The sequence below is a fragment of the Pagrus major genome, chromosome 3, assembly GCF_040436345.1.
Source record: "Pagrus major chromosome 3, Pma_NU_1.0".
Taxonomy (NCBI): domain Eukaryota; kingdom Metazoa; phylum Chordata; class Actinopteri; order Spariformes; family Sparidae; genus Pagrus; species Pagrus major.
In genome coordinates, this window is record NC_133217.1 from 11456008 (window position 1) to 11480948 (window position 24941).

The following is a 24941-nucleotide window of genomic DNA, read 5'->3' on the forward strand; positions in this document are numbered from 1 at the left end:
TCGTGATTTTCAGTGTAAACAGCAGAAGGTTAAAATAACAAGAGACTGCAGTGAGGCCGGAGGTTTTCAAAGTTCCATTGTCCATTTAAACGTTTAATAGTCTTCCAAAATGCAATAAATTACATGCACACATTTACACATTTTACACGTTTTCTTCTATGACTGTCATCAAATACATTGCATATTCCTCTGAAATTTGAACACGAGTCCCATAGAAGGAGAAAAAAAAAAAAAAGATTTGAAATGAACAACAGGGTTTTTTGTTTTCTTTTCTCAATATAACGTCCCCGCTCCAAGAGCCAACGAGTGCTGTATCGAGTTAGGGGTCTGCAGGTGGGAAGCCATGGAGCTGCCGGCTGAGGTGTACCACGACCCCGAGGTTTCCAAAAAGTTAGAAGCCGTCGTGTTGATGCTTTGTGGCTGTAGGCTGTGCGGCCTGGAGGGGCCCTGTGTGTCCCAGACGGCCGGGGACTGTGGGGAGTTGCAAGCCATGGGGTCGCTGGAGCTGGGGCTGTGCTCCGGTGGAAGCTCGCCGTTTTTCATGATCTTCTTCAATTTTGATCTCCTGTTCTGGAACCAAATTTTGACCTGGGAAAGAGCAAGAAAGCAGCGACATTAATATCTCATATTATTCACAGAAACAATAGATTTAGTGGAGGCGCGGTGCGTAAAGGCGCACCGGAAAGACGCTCACCAAAACGGGCATTATTTTTTAAAGAAAGAGAATTTTAAAAAACAACAAAACAACAAAAATGGATTAGACATAAATTCGATCATAAAAATCCCACCTGTGTTTGCGTGAGTCCCAGCGAGGCAGCCAGCTCGGCTCTCTCCGGCAGCGCCAGGTACTGTGTGTTCTGAAAGCGCCTCTGCAGGGCGGCCAGCTGGAAGCTGGAGTAGATCGTCCGTGGTTTCCTCACTTTCTTCGGCTTGCCGTTCACCATCCTCACCTCAGGCTCGCTTATTTCTTTTTCTGTAGAAAATAACCGTAACAAGAATAAGAATGCGTGCTTATGACAAACTGATCTTTCTTTTTTTAACATAATTTTGACAGGAATCCCCGTCTCCAAATTCCAAGAAAATCCAATTTCATAAACCTAATTATAACAAGCAGGACACAAAGGAAAGCACGTGTATTCTCATAATGATTAAAAATAACTTTGAATCGCTTGGTATTTAAATATAAAGTAGCTTTTAAATCCTTATTTAAACATTTTAGCTTCAAAATGCGCATTTCATGTTTTTTACGCACGAGTAACAGCCAGAAAAACGCAAAGAAATGATCAAATAAGCTGCAAAATTTGACACTTCGGTTGTTTAATAAGTTTAGTTGACACCCAATAATAATCTGCTCTTATTACAAAGGATAAATGTGCGGCCCGTACCTTGTGGACTCGGCTGGGCTTGCACTCTGCTGTAAGTCCCAGCGTACTGGTGGTAGGCGGGGGTCGTGTACGAGCTGTAATCAGTGTAGGATTTTGTCGAGTAATTTCCAGCGGATCCATTTACACCCGGGTACTGGTACTGGTAGGCATTGAGCGGCTTCCCGTACGAGCTGGAGCTGGGCGAGCAGTAGCCGTGAGTGACTCCAGCGGCGGGACTGTAGTAGCCAGAATCCGTGGCGGTGGACTCGGGTAAAGTAGGAGATTCCTGAGACGGATGGTGCATGGTGGAGAGTTGAAAGGAGCTCTGGAAGTCTGCAGGTTTCACACTCGGGATCCTCCGGTCGAATACTCCAGTCATACTTCGAGAAGAAACGCGTGGGATTGTTTTTATTTTATTAGCAACAAAAAAAAACGAGGCAGTCTTGACTCCAAAGTGGTGAGAAAACTACACTGGCATTGTTGAAAGGCTCTCGGGCCGTCGGGCTCTGGTGAAGACTGCAGCCAGCCCCGCAGCAAAGACTTGGTTAAATCCTAAATCGCGCTCTTACGCACTGCAGGGAGGATCTGGTTCCATTGGCCAAGGCGCACACAGACACAGCTACACCCAATTCACTCAGCCAGCTTTCTTATAGGGGGGAAACCACCCGGGCTATGTGCCTGGCTGCATTGTTGTGTTTTTATACTATCAATCAATGGGAGCAATTAAAGTGTTGGCCGTGTGGCCAATCGACGTTTTCAGAGGGATGAATTAGAGGGGACAAAACCTCATTAACAAAAAGGCCTCCTGCTGCACGACTGGACGATTATTACGATTGTCTTCATTATTCTTTATTTATGCATTTTATTAAAACAGACTCGACGTAATTCTATTAACGTTTCCAGGCCACACAACGAGAAAATAACAGCATGAAATCAAATGTTTCAATCATGTCACATTAAAGAGAATTAAGACACAAATAAAACACAACAATTCAGGATTATCGTGGCGCTCATTGCACGTGGACTAAACCCTGATTAGATATTCTATATAAAGCATCCATGAGAACGTACTTTTACATCTAACAAGGTGTTAATGTCCAATATATACATTATCATCAGATCCAATGCATTTAAGGCGCCTTGTATAAATTATTTGACATCACTAACAATTGCTTCACACGTAAGCAGTTTCCCAAATCCATCCGACTGCTCTTTGATTGGGATGTAGGCCAATCATAATGCCAAAATTGACCAGCTTTCCACAAAGGGATCATTAAAGATTCATCTTATCTTATCTCATCTTAAAAGCTGCAGCCCAGCATGCTAAATCAACGCTCAGCCCCTCACTGCGCAACATTGAGTGGTGAGCAGCGCCGACCAGTGGGCAGACCGAGGAAGTGCACCGCCGAGCTCGACCTGGTGGCAAAGGATGATGAATTTGATCTCACCTTGAGGCGGGTGTAAGGGCACTAAATACAAACGATGGACAACATTTAATGCTTTAAATTAAATCTTATTGAGACATAACATAAAACAAATGTTCAAAGTGCTTCAGGGCAACAGGTGTGTGGATATAACTCAACATTAATGGATACAATAAAGGCTACTTAGCATTACATTGCGCACAGGAAAAGTAAGTACGACTGCACTGAGTACCAGAAAATGCGTTTGGAGCTGCATTTAGTCGACATATATTTCCAATTTAAGAACAAAAACTCCAAGCTTAAGCGTAATTACTGTTTTATTTGTCATTTTATTCACTATTTCTTCACAATTCAACACGTTTTGCAAACATATCTTATGTCTCAAGTGTTTCTTACATCTCACTTCTAGCCCAATGCTTTTAATTCCAAGCTGGGCCTAATTTCCTTAAGTATTATAATGTGTAAGTTCAATATTTTTCCTGGAGTCAGTGTTTTTCCACGTAGCCTAATATCACCGAACTACTCCGCATAGTTGAACCTTCTGTGAACACTGTTAGCTGAGCCACTTTAGCAAATGGGCTCAGATGTTGCCAGATTTTTAAAATTATTTTCATATTAGCTTACCTGACTCTTGTACCCCGGAAATACTCCCCCCACCGAGGCCTCCAATTTCTTCCTGTGGTGTGTTGCTTGCTCACAAGTTTTCACTCATTCGGTTTGTGGTTTATATTTTTTCTAAAAGCCTGGCCCATATTTTAAGCCACATGATATAGGCTAATGTTTTTTTTCCCATTATTAATAAAATAACCTTAGTTGTGGTTATTCGATTTGAATGCGGGTCAAGGCTGAGAGCGGGCAGCGTGCGTCTGACGTCACCGAAGAGTTCATACATCAAGATAGTTCTCCTCCTTTTTACATGTACAAAAAAAACTGTTGGTCCTTGGAGACGAAAATGCAGCTTGTAACGCTTGCGCCACACGTCTGTTAGAGCACAAGTTAGCAGGTTAATAGCATGAATGTGCCAGACAAGTTAGTTCATATAAAGAAGAAAAAAGCCCAAATTATACGTTAGTAATATCATTTCTTTTTTACAAATGAGCCGACCTTCAATAGATACAGATGTTAGACTTTTAACAGCTCAAACGTAGTGCTGGTGGGGTATATATATTTATTGATAATAAAAAAACATAACTATAATGACAAAATGTAAAGGTTGAGGCTGTTAAACGAGAAGTAGTCAAAGACGGAAGTAGATGGGAGGGTGGCCTCTTGCCCTGCATGGGTCTTTTCTGTGCTATCTTTTTTCTCGTCTCCCGTTTTGTGTGTTGGGGGGATGGGGCCGTGCCGAGGATGAGACACTCCAAATATTTACCACTTGGCTAACTAAATATCTTTATTTCCCAACTGGGCTTCCTCCGTCGCTCTTGTAGATATAAATACTTTTCGACCACGCATGAGTTTGGGTGGAATTTGACGAGAATAAAGTGGAGTATCTGTACGTCCACGACACACGCTTAAAAAGTCGACAAAATGTACTCCTCTGCTGGAGGTAAGTGGTGCAGCTAACGTTAGCATCAGCTAAGTGATGCAGCTAGCAGGAAAATAACACAGCAGTTGCAGCATTTTTCTGCTACATTGCATCGAGCCGTTGCCGAAACACCGACTCGATCCCTGTTTCATTTAACTAGTTCTTACAAAACTCAACAAAACCTCTGATCAAGAACATGTCGTCCCAGTCTTAAGTGGAGGCATTAGTAGTAGGGGCAAGCTTAGCTAGCGTGCAACAACAAGAAGCTGCTGTTAGCCAAGTTAGCTACAACGGTAACTCGCTCCCGAACTTGTTGTTAGTTAGCTTCCCAATATAATTTCACGAAAGTGGGTCGAATGACGTAGATTTTCTTCATATAATGTACAACCATAAACACGCACATAATTGTTTTCAGTGTCTCGCTGTTTAACAACAAATACAGAGTTGGATCAATATTTAGCGGCCGACCATGCTATCTAATCTCATCACGTATCGTAGCCGGGGTTAGCTAACAGTGTTCAACACACATTTGGTACATTTAGTACAGTTTTTTTGTCCAAGACATACATTTTTCTAACGCCATTAATTCGCCCTGTCAATGTAACGGGGATAATGTGCCTTTGTACGTATAAAGGTTGAAAGAGAAGTGTGTATATGAAGTTTTACTGTGGCTTTACCACAGTTACAGTGTTAACAGTTGGCTCTCATTTGGCAGTATAACTAGACTGATTATGTTATATTGCAGCTTTTATTGTTTTGTTTTTCCTGTTCATTTTTAGCCTAAGCAGCAAACAAGACCCCTAATTTCTTGCACTTCTCTTAAATGTATTTATTGTTTTCTGGGCTTGTTTGTGTGCTGCAGATGCATCTTTGTAACACGAAAAACACAAATAGGACGTGTAGCATTAGGCTATATCCAGGAGAATGGGCGGCTTCAGCAGAGTTAGATTGCCAGCTTGCTTGACTCCTTCTGTGTGCATATTGATAAGAGTATGAAAAAAGTTGTCTCTGATTGTGGACGGTGGCGTTGTGGAGGAGATAAGAGAGCAAGACCTATTAAAATGGGTGTTTGCAGTAGAAATGTACTCGTAAAGATGACTTTGCGTCTTATTGCCACTTGCAACGTTAAGAAATAGTTGATGTTAAACCTGCAGGTCGCGACTTTTACATATAAGCTTAATTCTTCACTGCAATTTTAACTTGTCAAGCATTGAACTTAGATTTCTGCCCTGTGTACATTTCCACTTCTCTGTTAATATAAGAAGTGTGTGTGTTGTATTGTCAAGCATTTATAACATGTCAGCTTTGTCCTCTTTAGCTTCTGAGATGCTCGAGGGACCCCGTTCCTCTGGGTCAGCAAGCTCTGGTAAGATTTTCCCATATTTGGCCTTTATTATTGGCCCCAGCATTGGTCGAGTGTTAATGGCAACATTGTGCCTTTTTACATCCTTCAAGCATCACAGTGTGTTCTCATCTGAAATACAATTTAACCTTCTGACTGAATAATGAAATTGTCCAGGAAATAGGACACAGGTGATTTGGCACTATAAGTGAAACTCTCAAGGAAGACAGTGTCATTCTTGATAGTCAATTTCCTCCAAATGCACCTCATTTTGTCCTCTGAATGGCAGCGTACACTTAAAAACGCTAGAGGTTATTCAATTGTACCCACCATGTATTATAGGTTTTATGGGTGTTATTCTGTTTGAATGAACAGAGCTGGAGCACAAAGATAAGGCACTGAAGGGAATGGAGAGTGTGCCCTGATGGTCTCACTAAAAGTTGCAGATATATAGGGTGTCTTGGTTCAGTATGCATACCAAAGATGAAAGCTTGGTGCATACTTTTCAGGATAACACAAAGAATAGATGACACCTGAAAGTAGTAGTAGTAGTAGCTGATGGTTTGAGTTTTTCCAGCAGACTCACAAGCTCAATACTCAAAAGAAGATATTCATCTGGAATATATGTAGAGATACTCAGAATTAAGTGAGTACACCTGCTTGAAGCCATAAAAATCTGTGAACTAAGCAGTGTTAGATGACCACTTGACTAGCTTCGTATTCCCGAAACTTGTAAACAAGTATTAAAACTAGATGCAGCAGATGTAAGATGAGTTTACTTCGATAACATTTACCTTTTGTATTAAATGAGACACAAAGATCCAGACTGCCCTGCAAGTGCCATGAATTATCCAACAAAATGTAGGAAGGGTTCATGTTTTATAAATAAAACACAAAATAGTGCGTGTTAAATAGATCTAAGTTTGTCTCATCCTCACAATTTTAATCTAACACATGTTGCAGGTTGTGTTTGAGACGTGTTACATAAGACATCCTAGATAATGTTTGCTAAAGGCAAAAGAATACTTTCTACATCTGATTTGGCATACTGTGTATAAAAGAAAATTCCCCGCATTTTTTTCTGATGAAGTGAAACATGCGAACATCAAAGATGTTTGTTGACTCAGGCGTTAGTTTATTTTCCATTATGATCAGCTGAGAAACACACAATAACTACATGTTATCTCTTAAAAACACTGTCCAGTTATATGTGCAAATAATCCCTTTATTTAATTTAATCAAAAAATGCTAATTGGACCTTTTAAGATCTTGTGAAGTTTCTGGTGTTTGTGTATTCTGATCCTAATTATGTGCTTTTTTACTTTGCCTGTTACAGAACCCCCATCATCCCCAGTGCCAGAATATGTATTCAAACCACCATCACGGCCAGACTTTGGCACCATGGGCAGGACAATCAAGCTCCAGGCCAACTTCTTTGAGATGGAAATCCCTAAACTGGAGGTCTACCATTATGACATCGACATCAAGCCTGAGAAATGTCCCAGGAGAGTCAATCGGTATGTTCATGTCTATGCAGCCCCTGGCATGTAGTTGATCAGTAGTTGGAATGTCCTGCACATTGTGGTAATTTGTTTGTTTCATTGTGTTCTTAGTGAAATTGTGGAGCACATGGTCCAGCACTTTAAAACACAAATCTTTGGTGATCGAAAGCCGGTGTATGACGGGAGGAAGAATCTCTACACTGCCATGCCCTTGCCCATAGGCAGAGACAAAGTATGTAATTTTCAGGATAACCTGCAAAAATAAAACACTCCTTACTTTTGAGAAACATTGCATAAACATTGTTAAGTCCTAAAATATGAATCTATCTTTTCCTCTCTTGCCCATCTACCACACAGGTGGAGCTTGAGGTAACCATTCCTGGTGAAGGCAAAGACCGTAGCTTCAAAGTATCCATCAAGTGGGTGTCTTGCGTCAGCCTGCAAGCTCTGCACGAGGCACTAGCAGGACGGCTACCCAGCGTCCCCTTTGAGACCGTCCAAGCCTTGGATGTGGTCATGAGACATTTGCCCTCTATGAGGTGGGTTTTTCATTATTTCAAATTGATTCACTTATGGATGATAGATTTACTAATTATTTTATATGTCATGTTTTCTGCCATGCTTGTTATAAAATTAACCTGATCCTTATTGTTGTCAGATGACCACGGAGGTGGTTTTGCATGTTTTAGCGTTAATTAAGAATTGCATATACATTACATTATTGTATTGCTGACCATTCTTCTAAACTACAGACCTGCAGAATGACAACAGTGCAAGTCCATTCAAATAAGTGAAAACTTGCACAATGAGTTGTTTTCCATTTCTATGCAAATAAACAGAAACCAAATTCATGTACCACGCTGAAAATGGGAATCAATCCAAAACGAATGAAACATAGCATGATAGATAGGTGTTGTACAACTTGTTTTCCCCTATTTAATTTCTGGGCATGCTTCCAGGCTGATTTAGCATTGGATTTGTTTCAATACAGTGTGAGAATCAAGTTGTATCAGCTTCAAAGTACATAGATAGGTAATCTGTCGTGATAAATACTAGAGATCTACCGATACCATTTTCTTGCTTCACGATACTTGTGTTGGGCACAGGACGCTGTGCACAGGATGCTGATGGGAAGTAGCAGGGCCCCATTTCCAATAAATAAATCATGTTGTATCAGATAGGTGCATGGACTTGTGAGCAGGTTCTAGCATTTTGGGCTTCATCACAGGCTTTTCCCATATCGGTATCAGAACGGCCCAACTAATAATCACTTATATTTTTTTAAGCAGGAACTTTGTAAAACTGTGCAAATGGACAGTTCTGGCAGGCATCTTTGTGTTCCCCCTGTCACAGATCTGTTTTTATCCCAATCTCTTTATTACCTGTCTGTCTTTTAACCAGTTTAAATCACTTCTGTTTCTAAGAACCTATTAATCAGGTCCCACTCTCCTCTGTTACAGGTATACCCCAGTGGGCCGCTCTTTCTTCACTCCCTCAGAAGGCTGTTCGAACCCCCTCGGTGGTGGCAGAGAGGTGTGGTTTGGCTTCCACCAGTCTGTCAGGCCTTCTCTTTGGAAAATGATGCTCAACATCGATGGTAATTTAACGTGGATTGTGCGCAACTTGTAGAAAATACAGTTGTTTCTATGAATCTCATCTCTGTTTGCTTGTTTTGTTTGCAGTTTCAGCCACTGCATTCTACAAAGCCCAGCCTGTAATCGAGTTCATGTGTGAGGTCTTGGATTTCAAAAGCATTGAAGAACAACAGAAGCCCTTAACAGACTCTCAACGAGTGAAATTTACAAAGGAAATCAAAGGTAATTGAAGTTCAGGAGGCTGAGTTAGTAGTGGATGTAGAAGGCTGTTTTTCAATGAGACAAGTTTTTATTTTATTTAGACCTGATAATAATGTAGAGCTAATTCAATGTTCAGGTTAGAATCGTAGCAGATAAAAACATGTATTTTCAAGTCTCTATAGAGTTTTATACTTGAAAAATTTGTTTGTACCCCTGTCATGTAAATGGTTATTACCCATGTCCTTTCTCACGTGGCCTTTCAAAACAAATGTGTGTTTACTTTAGTTTTTGGACATGTTCTTAAATACTGTTGTCGTTTAACATGATTCCTCCAAGGATTGAAGGTGGAGATCACCCACTGTGGGCAGATGAAGAGGAAGTACAGAGTGTGCAACGTGACCAGAAGACCAGCCAGCCACCAAACGTAAGAGAACTCTTCTATCTCACCTTTGTTCATGTTATTTCTCTGTTGATTGTGCTGTTGCTGAAGTACGTCATCGGCAGTCCAGCGACAATAAGAATGTTGTTACATAAAATGCTTGAATGCTGATTGCGTGAAATCTGACATCCCTCAGGTTCCCCCTGCAGCAGGAGAACGGCCAAACTATTGAATGCACAGTAGCACAGTACTTCAAAGACAAGTACAAGCTCATCCTGAGATACCCCCACCTCCCGTGTCTACAGGTGGGACAGGAGCAGAAGCACACCTACCTACCTCTAGAGGTAAGCACCGTCGACCTCGTGAACTTAATTGCTTTTTGAAAAGTATTCAGATTCATGATTCCTCTCGATCTGTTTTTGTTTCATGTGTGTCCACTTTAGGTGTGTAACATAGTGGCAGGACAGCGCTGCATCAAAAAGCTGACGGACAATCAGACCTCGACTATGATCCGTGCCACAGCCCGATCGGCACCAGACCGTCAGGACGAGATTAGTAAATTGGTAAGTCATTGTGAGGGTAGCAGAAGTTAGCTCTGTGACTGGAAACCATTAAAACCTTAAACAAGATGTCAAAAAATTTCCACAACTACATGCTAATAGAAAAGAACCAGTAGGAAACAAAGTCAAGATTGTCAACATGAGCACACTGCCACAAAAGGTCAAAGGTGGAAATGCCACCAAAAAAACCTCCAAACAACAAAAGCCTTTAACATTGATGGCTGTATCTGGCCCCTGACATGTGACTCCCCACAACAGAGAACTTGAGAACACGGACACATGTCAGCAACTCCTGCCAACAAATTTTCTTACCAGCCAGTTGTTGGTAGTCTTGATTGCATTCATGTCACCATCACATACAAAGTCAGTTAGTACTCGTGATTCAAGATAAAAGAAAGAAAGTGGAAGAGAAAATAATTGTGCTTTAAAAATGTATCAAGATTCAGTGGCTGTGTGGCAAAAATAGGTTTTAGTTGACTGTTGGGGTGAGATAAGAAAAAGGGCATACCCTTGCTGCCCAGCTTTCAGTTTGACACCAAGCACATGCTCAGTGGTGTTTGCTGATTGGATACTAGAGAAAAGGGTCCATGACATTGGTCATTTGGCTGGTACCTTACAGACCTACCATAGTTTTCAAGCATTTGTAGTACATACGCAATTTACAATATTTAGTGTTTTCACCACGTTGAAAACTCTGCTGGGAAAGTCATTCTAATTTGAAGTAAGGATTAGTGACATTCATTCAGTCTTTAAATGAATGATATTTGTGAGAAACTTGTTGTGTAAAAAATATGTAGAATTGTTACAATTGCCTTTCAGTATATATCATTTCTACATTTGAGGAAAATGTCCAAATGTTGACTGAAATCGTAACTCTGGTTCGCAAACACAGGCACTTGGATGAAAGGACAGCTGGAGATATTGACATCAAATCTGACTGCTGTGTTGTTCTGTCCTGTTTTTCAGATGAGAAGTGCCAACTTCAACACTGACCCTTACGTTCGTGAATTTGGAGTGATGGTGAGGGATGAGATGACAGAAGTGAATGGCCGTGTCCTCCAAGCACCTTCCATTCTGTATGGAGGCAGGGTATGTGGATCACCTGGGTTCAATGTGTTCACGGTGACCTAAAATTAATACGCTACTAGTATTGAATTGTATTGGAATAACTAGAAGTCACTAGCATTTATAAAGCTGCTGTCATTACTCTTTGCAGAACAAAGCAATAGCCACACCAATCCAGGGAGTATGGGACATGAGGAACAAGCAGTTCCACACTGGCATTGAGATCAAAGTGTGGGCCATTGCCTGCTTTGCACCACAGAGGCAGTGCACTGAACTCCTGCTCAAGTAAGTGAAGCGCTCTAGCATGTTGCAAATGTATTTCATGTCATTGTAAACCTTCTGTTGAATCGATGGCAGGCAGAACTTAATTAAGGTACTGGTGGTGAAAAGTTGTGAGCATGGCATGAGAACTGAAACACAACTCATAGGCGTACGCAAACACACAAACTCACTGAGCTGTGAGCTGGAAATGTTGCATTCACAGAAACGGCACCAGAGCTGTCTTATTTGATTTATGCCTCGGTTGGGTCTTTCACAACTGTCATGACTGCCCAGTTTCCAGAGTCTTTCACTATATTGCCCCCCTGAGGACCGAGGTATTTCAGCTCCACAGGGGCGTAGGATTGCATGTTGAGTATGTACAGCTGTGCCATCATCTGCAATGCCTTTGCCGGGTTTAGTCATTTGAATTTGTGTACTGAAAAGTGCCTTTTAGTGTCTTTATATGTTTGATGTCACGGATAGCATGTGCAAGACTAAACAATCTTTTTTTTTTTTTTTTTTAAAGATATATTGTGTTACAGCATAATCATAATATTCTTAATTTTTCCTACGCAGTTTTGTGAAGGTAAAAGTAGTTGATTGTGAGTATTTCAGTAGTAAGAATATATAGATGGCAAGTAAAAGTTGACCTAATACTAAGCCCAGCGGCACACCGTTGTTGATGGATAAAACCTGACTGATATGTTGATAAATTATAATATGTGATTGTATCTATTGACTTTTTTAAACACTTGAGTCAAGATACTTAAGGTAACTCAGGGGCAATATTAGACTCTTTGGTATCCTTAACTGCTAAAACTCACTGAACTGTCATTAACAAGTTCCTCATCTGTCTCAGAGCATTCACAGATCAGCTGAGGAAGATCTCCAGGGATGCAGGGATGCCCATCCAGGGTCAGCCTTGCTTCTGTAAGTACGCCCAGGGAGCGGACAGCGTGGAGCCCATGTTCAGACACCTCAAGTACACCTACCAGGGCCTCCAGCTGGTGGTCGTCATCCTACCGGGGAAGACGCCCGTCTACGGTGAGGGATCCACTCATATAGTCTGCGTCATTGAGTGAGGAACTTAATTCATATTTATCTATTCTTGATGAAAATTGACCTTGTCCACATGAAATCAGTGCATTTCCTTGATGCCAAAAATAAATAACATTTGACTAAATAATAATCCCATGACAGCATGCAATTAGTGTTGGACAGTTTAAGTCATTAAACCAGTCATGTGGTGAATTCACAAACATCACAGACTCTGTTTAAAGCAAATGTTTTTGCCGTTGCAAGGCGTTGCTCAAAAGCCACACATGTCCAAATCAGTGAGGATTTGTGCGATTAGAGAGAGTTATATTTGAAACTCTGGCATTTGGGCTGGTGTATCTGAACATGCCTGCTGCTTCAGAGCCCGCTGAGCAAGTTTTACTGCTGCTATTTCTGCAATAGGAAACCACACGGGCCAAACAGAGCTGCATTCTCTCTATGGTTCTTTCGGGGCTGCTCTCCCATTTGCCTCCCAGCTCACTTTCTCATTTAAGCGTCAGTTATCCCATCATACTCAGAGATAACAACCAAATTAAAAGATTTGTATAAAACATACATTTATATTACAAAACTCACTGATTGGTCAGTGTGCCTGTTAGCAGTTGATGTTACCCACCAGAGCAGGAGCTCAAAACATGAGTATCGTACCTCATCACGTTTGATTAATACTTCTTTATTGTCCTGCTATGTCATGTAGCTGAGGTGAAACGTGTTGGAGACACGGTACTTGGCATGGCCACGCAATGTGTCCAAGTGAAGAATGTTCAAAAGACAACACCTCAGACCCTCTCCAACCTCTGTCTGAAGATCAACGTCAAGCTGGGCGGTGTCAATAACATCCTCCTCCCACAGGGCAGGTAAGGGAAGATTCTGAGGATGAAATCCTGATATGAATCAACGTGTTTGTCTTTGAAATGGGACACATATCAGCTGTTATCCTGAAAGGGAAAGTATCATCTTTTTGTGCTGATTTTTTATTGGTGTCTACCCTCCAGGCCGTTGGTGTTCCAGCAGCCAGTGATCTTCCTTGGTGCAGATGTGACTCATCCGCCTGCAGGAGATGGAAAAAAGCCTTCCATCGCTGCTGTAAGTTACATGACACCACACAACAGAAAGATCTACCCGTCAAGAAATACTTAAATGGGGTGTAATGAAAGTGCCAATATCCCAGAGAATCATCAACCATCACAGCAGCTCTCAAACGTCTTTCAACTCAATGTTTTAGTTTCATGGCCAGCACATTCATTTTATGGCTAAGTCTCAGTAGCTCCCAGAAACTTCCACTGATTCCGAGTACTAAGCTGCACACAGACAAAGTTACTGAGAGTTGATGATACAAAAGTAGCTGTGTCTCTGTCTCTAAAGTAGCCCCAAACCCATTAATGTGGCTTTAATGAATACGTCTACATTGAGATGAACTTACGAACTAAATACTTGTTCCAGGTTTGCAAATAAATAGAAACCCAGGTCATTCTGTAACTCCCTTAACTCCTGAGAACCTGTCTCATGTGGTGAGAGAGTCATTAAGTCACATAAAGAGCTCTTAGATTGTTTGCCCACCCTTTAATTTTGAACATCATACAATAATGATTATAAATATTAACTTTATTAAAAGCAATTAAATACAAATAAAAGAATATAAGCCATAAAAGGCCGATTACAAAGTCGACATCACATGGATGGAGGAATTGGATTCAGATAAAAAGATTAAGAACAGTGAAAAGGATAGAAAGGCTCAAAGGGTTTTTAAAAAGATGACTTCACATAATGGCAAGTCTATAAAAGTAGGTTTTAAGAATTGATTTTAAAGAGGTCACACATTCTGCAAGTTTTATCATCTCAGGTATGTCGTTCCAAAGTCGAGGGACCCTGATAGCAAAAGCACGGTCACCTGAGGGCCCCACCTGAGGATATAAGGCTGCGAACAGGCTCATATGGGGCCAGCATTTCTGCTATGTACTGTATCTTGAGTAAGACTCAGACAGGCTTTAAAAGTGATCAGTAAAAAAATCTAAATCAATTATAATTTGGACAAATAGCCAATAGAGAGAAGCCAGAATTGGGATGACGTAATATCATATGTCATAAGTCAGTCTATTCATTTGGTACTAATTATTTCCTTTCCAGGTCGTTGGAAGTATGGATGCCCATCCCAGCAGATACTGTGCTACTGTGCGAGTGCAGCAGCACCGTCAGGACATCATCCAGGACCTGGCCACCATGGTCAGGGAACTGCTCATCCAGTTTTACAAGTCCACCCGCTTCAAGCCCACCAGAATCATCTACTACCGCGATGGCATTTCTGAGGGCCAGTTCAACCAGGTGATGCCGCCGGTGATTACTGAACAGCTCTTTGTATTTTTCTTCATTTCTGTGTTTGTGTCAACATTTTGAAATGTTGTAATATGTTGAAATGGATGCAAATCTTCACCTGTTAACCTTTTAATATCCTTGGATTTGAATACATGCAGGTCCTTCAGCACGAGCTGCTGGCGATCCGTGAAGCCTGCATCAAACTAGAGAAGGACTACCAGCCTGGTATCACCTTTGTGGTAGTGCAGAAGAGACACCACACAAGACTGTTCTGTATGGACAGAAACGAGAGGGTCAGTATTGTGTCATCAGTAGGGGAGGGGAGGAAAATTTGTCAGATTTTTAACAAACTAAAAAAAAGTGAGAAAACACAACTTTGTGACCAAAATTAAGTTTGTTTTCTGATAACTCCTATCTGAGTGCAGCATTTTTTGTTGATTTTTACAGGTTGGGAAGAGTGGCAACATTCCTGCAGGCACCACAGTGGACACCAAAATCACTCACCCATCAGAATTTGACTTTTACCTTTGCAGTCACGCTGGCATTCAGGTAAGAACTGAATTCTGAACTTGTGATAACTTAAATGGACTTCAATTTGGAAAAACAATAGGATAATTAGCCAGATTGGCCAATAACAGAAGACTGTTGAGAGTGAAGGCAGCGTTTCCCCCATGGACACAAAAACAACACGTATCATCTTTACTCTTTGCAGGGCACCAGCAGGCCGTCTCATTACCATGTGCTCTGGGACGACAACCACTTCTCTTCAGATGAACTGCAGGTCCTCACCTACCAGCTATGCCACACTTATGTGCGCTGCACCCGGTCAGTTTCCATCCCAGCACCAGCTTACTACGCCCATTTGGTGGCTTTCCGGGCTCGCTATCACTTGGTGGACAAAGAGCACGACAGGTAAGGACTTGGAGCCATTAGCTACCATGTTTTTGAACAGCCTTAAGTACATATATTCTTGTAAATCGTTGAAGAAAACCCCCCCTGATGATACTCTAATGTTGCTATTTCAGTGCCGAGGGCAGTCATACATCAGGCCAGAGTAACGGGCGTGACCAACAGGCCTTGGCCAAGGCCGTTCAGATTCACCAGGACACCCTGCGCACCATGTACTTTGCCTGAGAGCACACAACCCGAGGCTGTGGTGGGTGAGACCCCACTGATGAAACACACTACTCCTCGCTGTCTCACTGTCAGCTGTAGATAGCATCACAGTGGTTTCAAATCATGATCTCCCTACCTAACAGACCTGCCAGTCAACCATATGTCTACAATTGTACTTCAGCCCCTGACCCACCCGAACCAAGCCAGCTATTAGACTGTAAGATGCAAAAGAAATCCCTCTTTGTCGGGGGTTTGAGCTGGAAGAGGTTTTATTTACATGTTGTGCATTAGTGTGTGTTTGTACTTGTTGTAGGGAAATATGTTGCAAAGTATGAAAGGAAAAGTTTGTACACTGATTGAAGAAATCTACCATTTCTAAACTAGTGGGCAGTATCATGATACATGGGGGATGATTTATAATTTAGAAGAAGCTGTTCACCCTCCTTCTCCTGTTTCTATTGTTTGTTAGGGTCTTGGTGCTTGAATGGAGAAGGATCAAATTCATCAGAAGATGAGGGGGCCTGTTCACTGTTTATATGCCTAAATAGTTGCTCCTCTGACAAACATTATTTATCAGCCAATCAAAGCAAAGTGCACTGAGCAGAATGGGTACTTCAATCAGGACAAAAGTACTTAATATATTAAGGGTTGGGTGCGATTTTCCACATTGGGCACTATGTGCTGCAAAGTGCCATTTGAGACCACCGTTCTGTTGTCATTTCTGTGTAAAACTATTAACTATTAGGCCCACATCTGCTGGGGTTTTTCAGTATTTGTCCTTGATTGACACTGATGACCATTTTATGCCAAATCTGGTGACAGCTTACTAAATGAATTCTTTGCATCAGATTTGTCATCAACCCTTAAACAGACACTTAGTTTATTCTAGATGAGAGCTTTTAGTGTTCAAATAGAGATAAAGGAACAGCTGATTTCTCCTACTCTGCCTCTCCTGTTAGTCTGAACTGAAAGAGTTGCACCAGTAATCCCATGCAGAGAAACAGTGTATTGGGACTGGTTCCCAACAAGGACACCTTTCTAATGTACTCTGAGCCGTGTTGATAAAAGACACATGATGTAGAACTCAGCATAGAGGGGGAACTTGATGACATTTTTTTCCCCCCTTAGGTTTTTATAGTCTAATTTAATTTCAATCATTTTTTGTAATGAATATGCATGTAGCTGACTCATGTTTTAGACATTTAGGCGTTTGTGATACTGGTTTTATTTCTTCCTTTATACACATTAACCCTTCTTCTATGTTTTCATGTATATAGCAGCAGCAGGAGAGTGTTTTCTGCAGCGTCTTTGTCAGAGCGGGATATTTGTGTGGCGTCTCGATATATCCAGGCATTCGGTACAGTGGAGTGAAAGCTGCAACATTTTAGAGTTTAACTGATCGAAATTCCCTTAAAAAAAAATCTAGTGTTTGCTCCTGAGATTGGGAGCAGTCGTCGCACAAAAGCTTGGGTTTTATGCAAATGACTTTTTGTGAGTCTTTATACTATATAGTAATGTTGGTAATAAGGTATATTTTGAATAAGCTTTCAGTGGAGGCTGCTGAAAATATTATTATAGAGATTTTTTTTAAACAACCGGCCCACGTGTAGTCTAAATTAACACTGTCTATTTGTATACAGATTTTAAAGTGCAAATATTCTCTTGCCTTCTAAGACTGTTACGGTCTTACTAATAATTCTAGACATTTCCTAACATCCCACCTGAGTTTTACTACTAAGTTAAGCTGGCGAATGTTCTCATAGTCTTGATTGGAGGGCAAGTAGTCTACATTTTCTAACTATGCATAATTTTTAACCAAGAGATTTAGCGGTGGGGTAACTCACATGAATTTGGGTCATTTCTAGAGCTAGATAATCAGGGCTTTTGTTGTTTTTATTTTTTAGCATGTTGCATTTAGTAGCGTTTCTTAGTGCTTATCAGCGTCTTCATGCCTTTCTAACGGGATGAAGTATTTATGTGATCATTTGTAAAAACATTGTAGATTTTATAGCCTGAAAAATTGGGTGTATCCTTTGTAAACACACAATCTTTTCTTAGCCAAACAAGATTACAAACTTTTACATGATTAATATTAAAAAAAAAAAAGACATAGAAGCACAAAAAGGACATCTTGATTCTAGGTGCTAGAAGTTTTCACTGTAAAAAAACACCTTAATTCCTCACTGGACTGGTCAACAAGGCTTTTTACTTGTACGTTTAAAAAGATGCTTCATCTTGAGGATCTTTGCTCTCCCTTCGACGACCTCTCTGTGTCACCCTTTTTACTCGTTTCCTGTAAAGCAACTAGAAATCCGACTGACTGTGTTTGTGGGGCATTCTGAAAAATCACGTACTTGATATTTACTGTTATGATGTCAATATTGTTCTTATCGGTGCTGGTCTCACAACATGTAAATTTGGATGCACTTTTGATAGCAGAACGGCGGTGCGTCCTCTACAGACGCGCGTTCCTCAATCGAAGCAGGAGGCTCGGCCATATAACTGCGTGACACTGGTGTAATTGTATGGAAATGGCCGTGTGTTCTACCTCTTGTTACCTGTATAAGTGTTATGGTAACATCACACTGCAGGCCATTTCTGTATAATTACCCCTGCTATCTATCTATCTAATTGGCGTTGTTTGAGTCTTGCATTGACAGTAGAGGTTTTAAAACGCTTGGTGTGCATGATTGTGTACGCGCTTTCTCAGTTTATGTTGTTGTGATTTTTTTTTTTTCTTCATAGTTTTACTCAAACTGATAAGAGAGAATGTGTTTTTTTCCTTTTTAGTGGTTTTGAGCTGTACGACCAAATTCTTGAAGTGTGTTTTGTATTCACACACAGCTTCTCCCTTCTTTCTTTCTTTCCTTTTATTCTATGCACCAGTGAAATGACACACTTTTAAAAAAAATATTATTGAAACCTTGATTTCCCACCTCAGCCCACTTCAGGTGTTACTAAGCATATCCTTGATTTGGAGAAATTGTAAAATGTACCCAAGTGGTGCTGTTAGTCAGACTGTTAAAAGTTTCAAACTATACAAAGAGAATAAGTCAAGCACACATTGAAATCCACGTGAAAAGATGTTTGTAATTCAGCAAGGCATTTGATCAGTTACTTTTCACCGCGGGACATGTTTTGTAATCTTTCATGCAAGAACGAATGGTGACTGGATCAGGATAAAGCGCCAACGATGAGTCGATTAATCGTTAAGTCAATCGAAAAAGAAAATCTATTGCCAACTATTTCGATAATAATCGTTTCAGTCTTTTTTTTTTTTTTTTTTAAGCAAAACTGTCAAACATTTGCTGGTTCCAGCTTCTTGAATATGAGGATTTTCTGCTTTTCTTTGTCATTTATGATCATAAATGAAGAGTCTTTGGGTTTTGGACTGTTGGTTGGACAAAAGAAACAATTTGGAGGCGTCACTTTGGGGCTCTGAGTTGTGTTGAGCCTTTTCACAGGTTTTGTTTTTTGTTTTGTTTTTTTTACATTTTTCAAACTAAAAGAGTAATTGTGACAATAATCAGCATACTAATCATCATGAATATAATCGTTAGTTTCAGCTCTTAATTTGGAGACTGATGTCAGGTGGAGCCCTGTTGTCGACTCTGTGTTTGGACATGTAGATGTCCTCAGGGAATAATAGAAGGTGGGAAAGTGAACGGGCGTCCTACATTCAGAACATCAAGGTGTCTTTTTAAGAGGTGGCTTTGTACATGTTGTTACTGCTTCTTTGTGTTTTACATTACCTTTACCAGCACCTTAAAATAGCAGATCATAATGGCATTGCTTTTCCGGGAGGTTAAAAACATTTGACAATGTTGTTTTTGCACTAAATAAGACTGAGGTTCTGTAGCTGTTGCAGCATTAGGACTATTTATCAGGTGGCAGCCTCTCTTTTGTTTTTTAAACTTAAAAAGGAGCAGTTGGTATTGGTGGCTTTTCAAAATACACTTGCCATTCAGAAAGCCGCACCTGCTGATCAGGAGGGATTCTACCAAGCCAACCAGCATCCAGCATGTCGTCTTTCAGATATATCCCAATGCCTTTAAATGTTAATGAAAGAGTGAAACTTGTAGTCGCGTGGATGGGTTGCCTTTGTACAGTAATATGGGAGAAAGGTGCTTTATGCAAGACAAACTGACAGGTGTTGAAAAAGAGCCGGCTAGCTCCGGACAGTTAGATTTCTGCAGAGACCTGGATGCCAAAGGGCTGCGCGAGGGGGAAGTATGCAGGAAGGTTTGACACAGTTCAGGACTGCAATGTGCATAGAATAAACATTGTTTCAAGTAAGGCCTCTTTACACAACCAGAGACTATACATATCAAGATTAGGAAGAGGCTTTTTTTCTGTTTTACATTAATCTGCTAAATCAAGAATGTGTATGGAACAAACTAATGAATACACCAGCCTGGACGAATGTGGCACTGCTTTACAAGTTTAATGGTGCCCAAGGAGCTTAGATAGATATTCAAAACGAACCCTAATGGCATTATGGGATGCTTTTTGGTAGATTCGTCACCTCAGTTTGGCTGTTTTTTCTGTATCTTTGGCGGTTTCTTGAGGTTTTTGGTTTGTAAATTTAAATGGCATATCATAAGCTAATTTTATCGATGAGTTCATTTTATTTTCTTGATACCAGGTTATTTTACTTCTGTAAGTATATGTTAAAATTTAGGGTTGAAAGAGGTTGAGATTACATTCTTCTCCGCCTGTTTTACTTATTTGCTTTTGAATGGTTTTGGAATAAAATAAAGCCCGATTTAATCCTTCCAAACCATTATCTTCTGTATAGTAACGTCTCTCCTGTCTGCCTCTCATCCGTCTCTTGTAGAGAAACTATTGCTGATATAAAGAAACCTCTTGTAGAGTAGAACCTATTTTCCTAACTCCAAATAATAACAATGAATGTACTTAGAGCCTGTGTGGTTTGTAATATTGTATAGGCTATCCATCCAGTACATTTATACTCATGTTTGCTTCTCGTGTACAGCCTTTTCTTTTTATTTTTGGTGTTTTATTTCTCCTATTTATAGGCTTTAATAATTGCAGAAAGTATTATGTTTTCTTCTTTTAATATTTCATTGATTTAGATGTCGCCTATTTCACCGCTGATATCATTAATCTTTTTCGCTGATTAACGGGAGATAAACAAGTCTACAGTGGACATGTTGGCTACTGTAGTTTTAGGAGACAAAACGTTTCACACTGGTGCAAAGAGTAGTCATCTTTTCTGTTCTGGCGTCATGCTTGTGTGAGGTGCTGTGACATAAAAGCTGTGTGCGTGTGTGTGTAAATATATGATGGTTGCTTTGGTGTGTGATCTTGTTTGCTGTTAGGTTTTTGGCTTCTGCTTAAGCCCTCGGTCTGATATTCCTGTCCTCTGTCTTATCAGAGTTGTCCTGTAAAATCCTTTAAAAATCCTCCCCAAGTTCAGCTCACTAACCCTTTTTAGCGCAGTGCCACTTAAAAGCAAAGAAGCTAAGGTTTATGTCGGCGTGTCGCTTGTGTTCCTCGGTGATTGTATTACTACGCAGCTGTTTTTCCAGATTTTGAAAAAGTACCATTAATGATATACATGGCACTCAGCTGGCTTCAGCGAGCATAATTTTCCTGTTCCTATTCGTAGATTTCTGAAGCATCACGTTGTATTTGACAGTCAGTCTTTTATCACGCCAATGTCCCAATTACCTGTAGCCACGTGACACTGGTGTGTGTCCACAAGGTCTCTCCAGTTCAAAGTTTGCCTATATTAGTGTTTTTAGCCACAAGTCTGGATTATTGAGTATAAATTCAAATGAGGTACTGGCAGACCTGAGAAAACCCCAATGTCCACTGGAAGTCCTTCAGCAGCCATATTTCCACTGTTTAGAGTTGCTTTGGTGACATTTTTAGCTGTACAGATAAGAGCTGGTGAAGTGTTTCATCCACCATTTTGTTCTCTTAAATATCTCAACAGCTATTGGATGGATTGCCGTGCAGTTTTGTTCAAACATTCACAGTCCTAAGAGAATGAATCCTCATGTCTTGGCGATTTCGTACTTCTCTAGTGCCACCAGCCAGGTCAAACTATTCACGTATGCAGTGAAATAACTCAACATTTACCTGATAGATTAGCACAACATTTTTAAAAAGCATTCACGGTACCCAGACAATGATTGCTAATGATTTTCGGTGATCTTCAATCTTTTATCTCGTTCCACTACTGGGTCAAAATTGTTAAATTTTTTCCAGTTCTTTGTTTTTATGACCAAAAACCGGCAAAACTAATGCCATTCCCATCAGCTTCAGCTGTACTTTGTTTTAGTGCTAATTAACCAATTTTAGCAAACTAACATGTTAGGTTGTCATACCATTTAAAATTTCAACACAATACGTGTATAAACAAAGCTCTTTATAGCTTAGGTACTTGCGATACTTTCGAATGCGGGTATCGTATCATTTTAAACATGTGGTATCAAATGAATATTGATACTTTTGACAACCTTCCTAGCATTCTAACATAGGTGGTGACATTGTTAACATTAGCATGTTAGCATTGCTATTGTGACAATATTGGCATTCCAGTGTTAGCTTCTCCTCAAAGTTCAGCCTCACAGAGCTGCTAGCTTGGCTGTAGACTCTTGTTTGTGTTTGACAAACATATTGAAAACACGTTTGCAGCTCATTTATGATCAGTGTGGTAAAAAATGTTGTGCACAGCATGCCATCTTATCCTTATTTTGTATCTGTCAGTTGTCAATTCTTGACAGTTAAATGTAGGCATTTATGTGCAGTTATAACTGAATCTAAAGATTCAGAGACACAAGGTGCTCAGATAAAATGGACCCAATGCAACATCAGAATGTAAACTAATAGTCTCTGGCACGACGGAGCCAAGACAAGACACAGCTGCTTCCAGTGGACACTCGGGATCAGGCTCGGGGCTGTAGTAAATCTGACCTTGACTGTGGAGAACTGTTACCAAGCTTCACCAAACCAAACCAATGCCATCCAGCTGATCTACATGCATCCAATCATGAAAAGGCTCATGTGGGTATTTTTGTATTTTCAAAGCATTTCTAGTCTTCAGAATAACTTGGCTTTTTATTTACCAACTTGGAAAAAAAAAACTACCTCAGAGCAGTGTCAGGTGCTAGCTAATATTAGCCCTAATTTATAATAATGGTAACAAAATCAAAAAACCTTGTGACCAAACCAATACAAGCCAATATCGTGTGAGAGCACTGTTCTTTCCTTTAAACCTTAATAAATGGAAAACCAAGTAAATCATGTATGACTGGTTGGTTACATGTTAGGGGACCAAATTTTTGTAATTGGGAGTCTCATTGTTTCATGCGAGTCCATTTTATTTTTCATATTTTATTTTTTTCGAAAGACGGTGACAAAAGCAAACCCAGCACACTCTAGGACTCATTCATGTAGTGAAATCGACTGTAATCATGACCGGATCATATATCGACAAACACGTGCCATCATACACTTTTGACAATGTGTTAATATTCCAGTAAAATGTTGGTGATGTTGAGGAATGTTTGTAGTGGCGGTGAAGATTTGTTGGAAAGATGTATGTACAGCAATAACGTTGGTGTGTGGGCTGTGGATCGCTGGTAATTTGTCTTTACGCCAGTCTGTCCTCGAGGCAACGCTCGATAAACGTTTCAGGCTTTTATTTAGCAGGACGATACTTTGTCTCCATATTTGGAACCGGCTTTTTCTGTTTTCGTTTTACCAGAATGTTTCAATTTTAAGGTTTCATACTGGATAGAGCCACTCCACGTGATCAAATGCCTACATTTCTCCCAATACTGCAATAAAAATTCATTTTCCACTTCTACGATTAGCCAGACTCGACGCCATTTTCGTCAAGGGTATAAGATGTAGTCTCGCATGCGACAAATTACAAAGGGAATATACACATTTGAGCATACTTTTAAGATGCATCCGAACATTGTAAACTTCAACGAAAGGTACATATGAGGTTGTGTGGCAATTAACTGCAGTTTGTTGTGATTAAACTGAAAACATCGAGCGCGTTTTGTAGTCGTTTTATGTGTGCCTTTTGTCGGATCTCTCTCTTTCTCTCTTTCCATCTGCCCCAACATTGGGTTTGTGAGTCCTTCTCAACATTTTTGACGGAATCTGCTGCGCCACATAAGAAAAATTCCATTTTTAATTATCATGCAACCTTGAGTGTAGATGCTGCATAGAACGATCAGTATTTGTGTTTTGCACTTTCAAAGCAGTCTCAAAAAAAAAAAAACTCGCCCGCCTGAGGTCGGGCAGAAAGTAAAAAGAAATAACTGACGAGGTATTTTATGCTATCAATAGGAATTATAAGGAATAATATGACTTTGAAGAGCTTTTCTAAAAAGGTTGATATATCTATATATATTCATGAAGTACCTCATAAGCCTGATATATGCTGCATTGACTTTTTTTTCTGTAGTGTACTTCATATTGTCCAATAAAATTTTTAGTTTTCCCCTTTTTTTCGGGAGGTTTGAATGTCACACCCAGCTGTGCGCATGCCACAACCGCTAAATCTGATGGAGTTCTCTTGTAACGAAGGAGTATGTTACACCTTGTGGCCAAATGATAATGTGTCATTTATGCAATTTCTTAAGCAAATGTCATCAGAATCTTTCTCAGCTGTAGCCACATCATATAATCATGCTCTGTCTTTTTTTTTTTTTTTTTGTTTTGCATGTTCTCTGTGTCTGTGTAGCCAAAAATATCGGGTTTAGTTGACGAAGAGTTGACGTGCACCGAGCGCCCTGCGAGGCTCTGCGGTGTAACACAGCTGTTGACTCAGGTATTGTCGTGAAAAGGGCTGTATCTGCTTAACTGTGTCCCCTCTCCTCCTCCCCCGTACACCTTTGTCTTAAAATAGCCTTAGATCTACACGTGAGGTTCTTATTTGGCCTTAAAAGTTGAACAAATTATGCACTACAATTTCACAGACCTGACAGAGAGCTCGATTCCCGTTCAGACACTTTTTTTTTTTCCTTCTTTTTTAAAGAGTTCGCGTCGTGTCATTGCCATGTTATCTACCTCCTATGAATGTAGGGGCTGTCCTGGAGTTGTAGTCGACTGCAAAACCTTTTTTGCTCATTTAAGAAAAACAGACAATCATCTGTAGATTCTTGAAGAATATAAAAGATATTCCCCTATTCATTCATACATAGAACTAATTCCAGGACACTCCATTTTTCTTGATGTTTTTTTTTCC

At 40.3% G+C, this 24941-nt stretch overlaps 2 protein-coding genes across 2 annotated transcripts; one reads left to right on the forward strand and one right to left on the reverse strand.

Moving 5' to 3' along the window:
• Positions 1–273: 273 nt before the first annotated feature.
• On the reverse strand, positions 274–1743 carry dlx5a (distal-less homeobox 5a). The gene is made up of 3 exons (XM_073462886.1): positions 1386–1743; positions 789–973; positions 274–588 (listed from the first exon to the last, which is right to left on the reverse strand). The coding sequence occupies exons 1-3, from the start codon at positions 1741–1743 to the stop codon at positions 274–276; spliced, it is 858 nt and encodes a 285-aa protein (XP_073318987.1).
• Positions 1744–4118: 2375 nt separating this feature from the next.
• ago2 (argonaute RISC catalytic component 2) lies at positions 4119–17882 on the forward strand. The gene is made up of 21 exons (XM_073462885.1): positions 4119–4337; positions 5635–5682; positions 6995–7175; positions 7272–7392; positions 7518–7699; positions 8621–8757; positions 8843–8977; positions 9293–9380; positions 9532–9679; positions 9779–9898; positions 10862–10984; positions 11112–11245; positions 12081–12265; positions 12975–13134; positions 13273–13363; positions 14405–14599; positions 14749–14883; positions 15038–15139; positions 15303–15502; positions 15616–15746; positions 16176–17882. Exons 1-20 carry the CDS (start codon positions 4319–4321, stop codon positions 15722–15724), a joined length of 2613 nt encoding a protein of 870 aa, XP_073318986.1. The 5' UTR covers positions 4119–4318; the 3' UTR covers positions 15725–15746; positions 16176–17882.
• The last annotated feature ends 7059 nt before the right edge of the window (positions 17883–24941 follow it).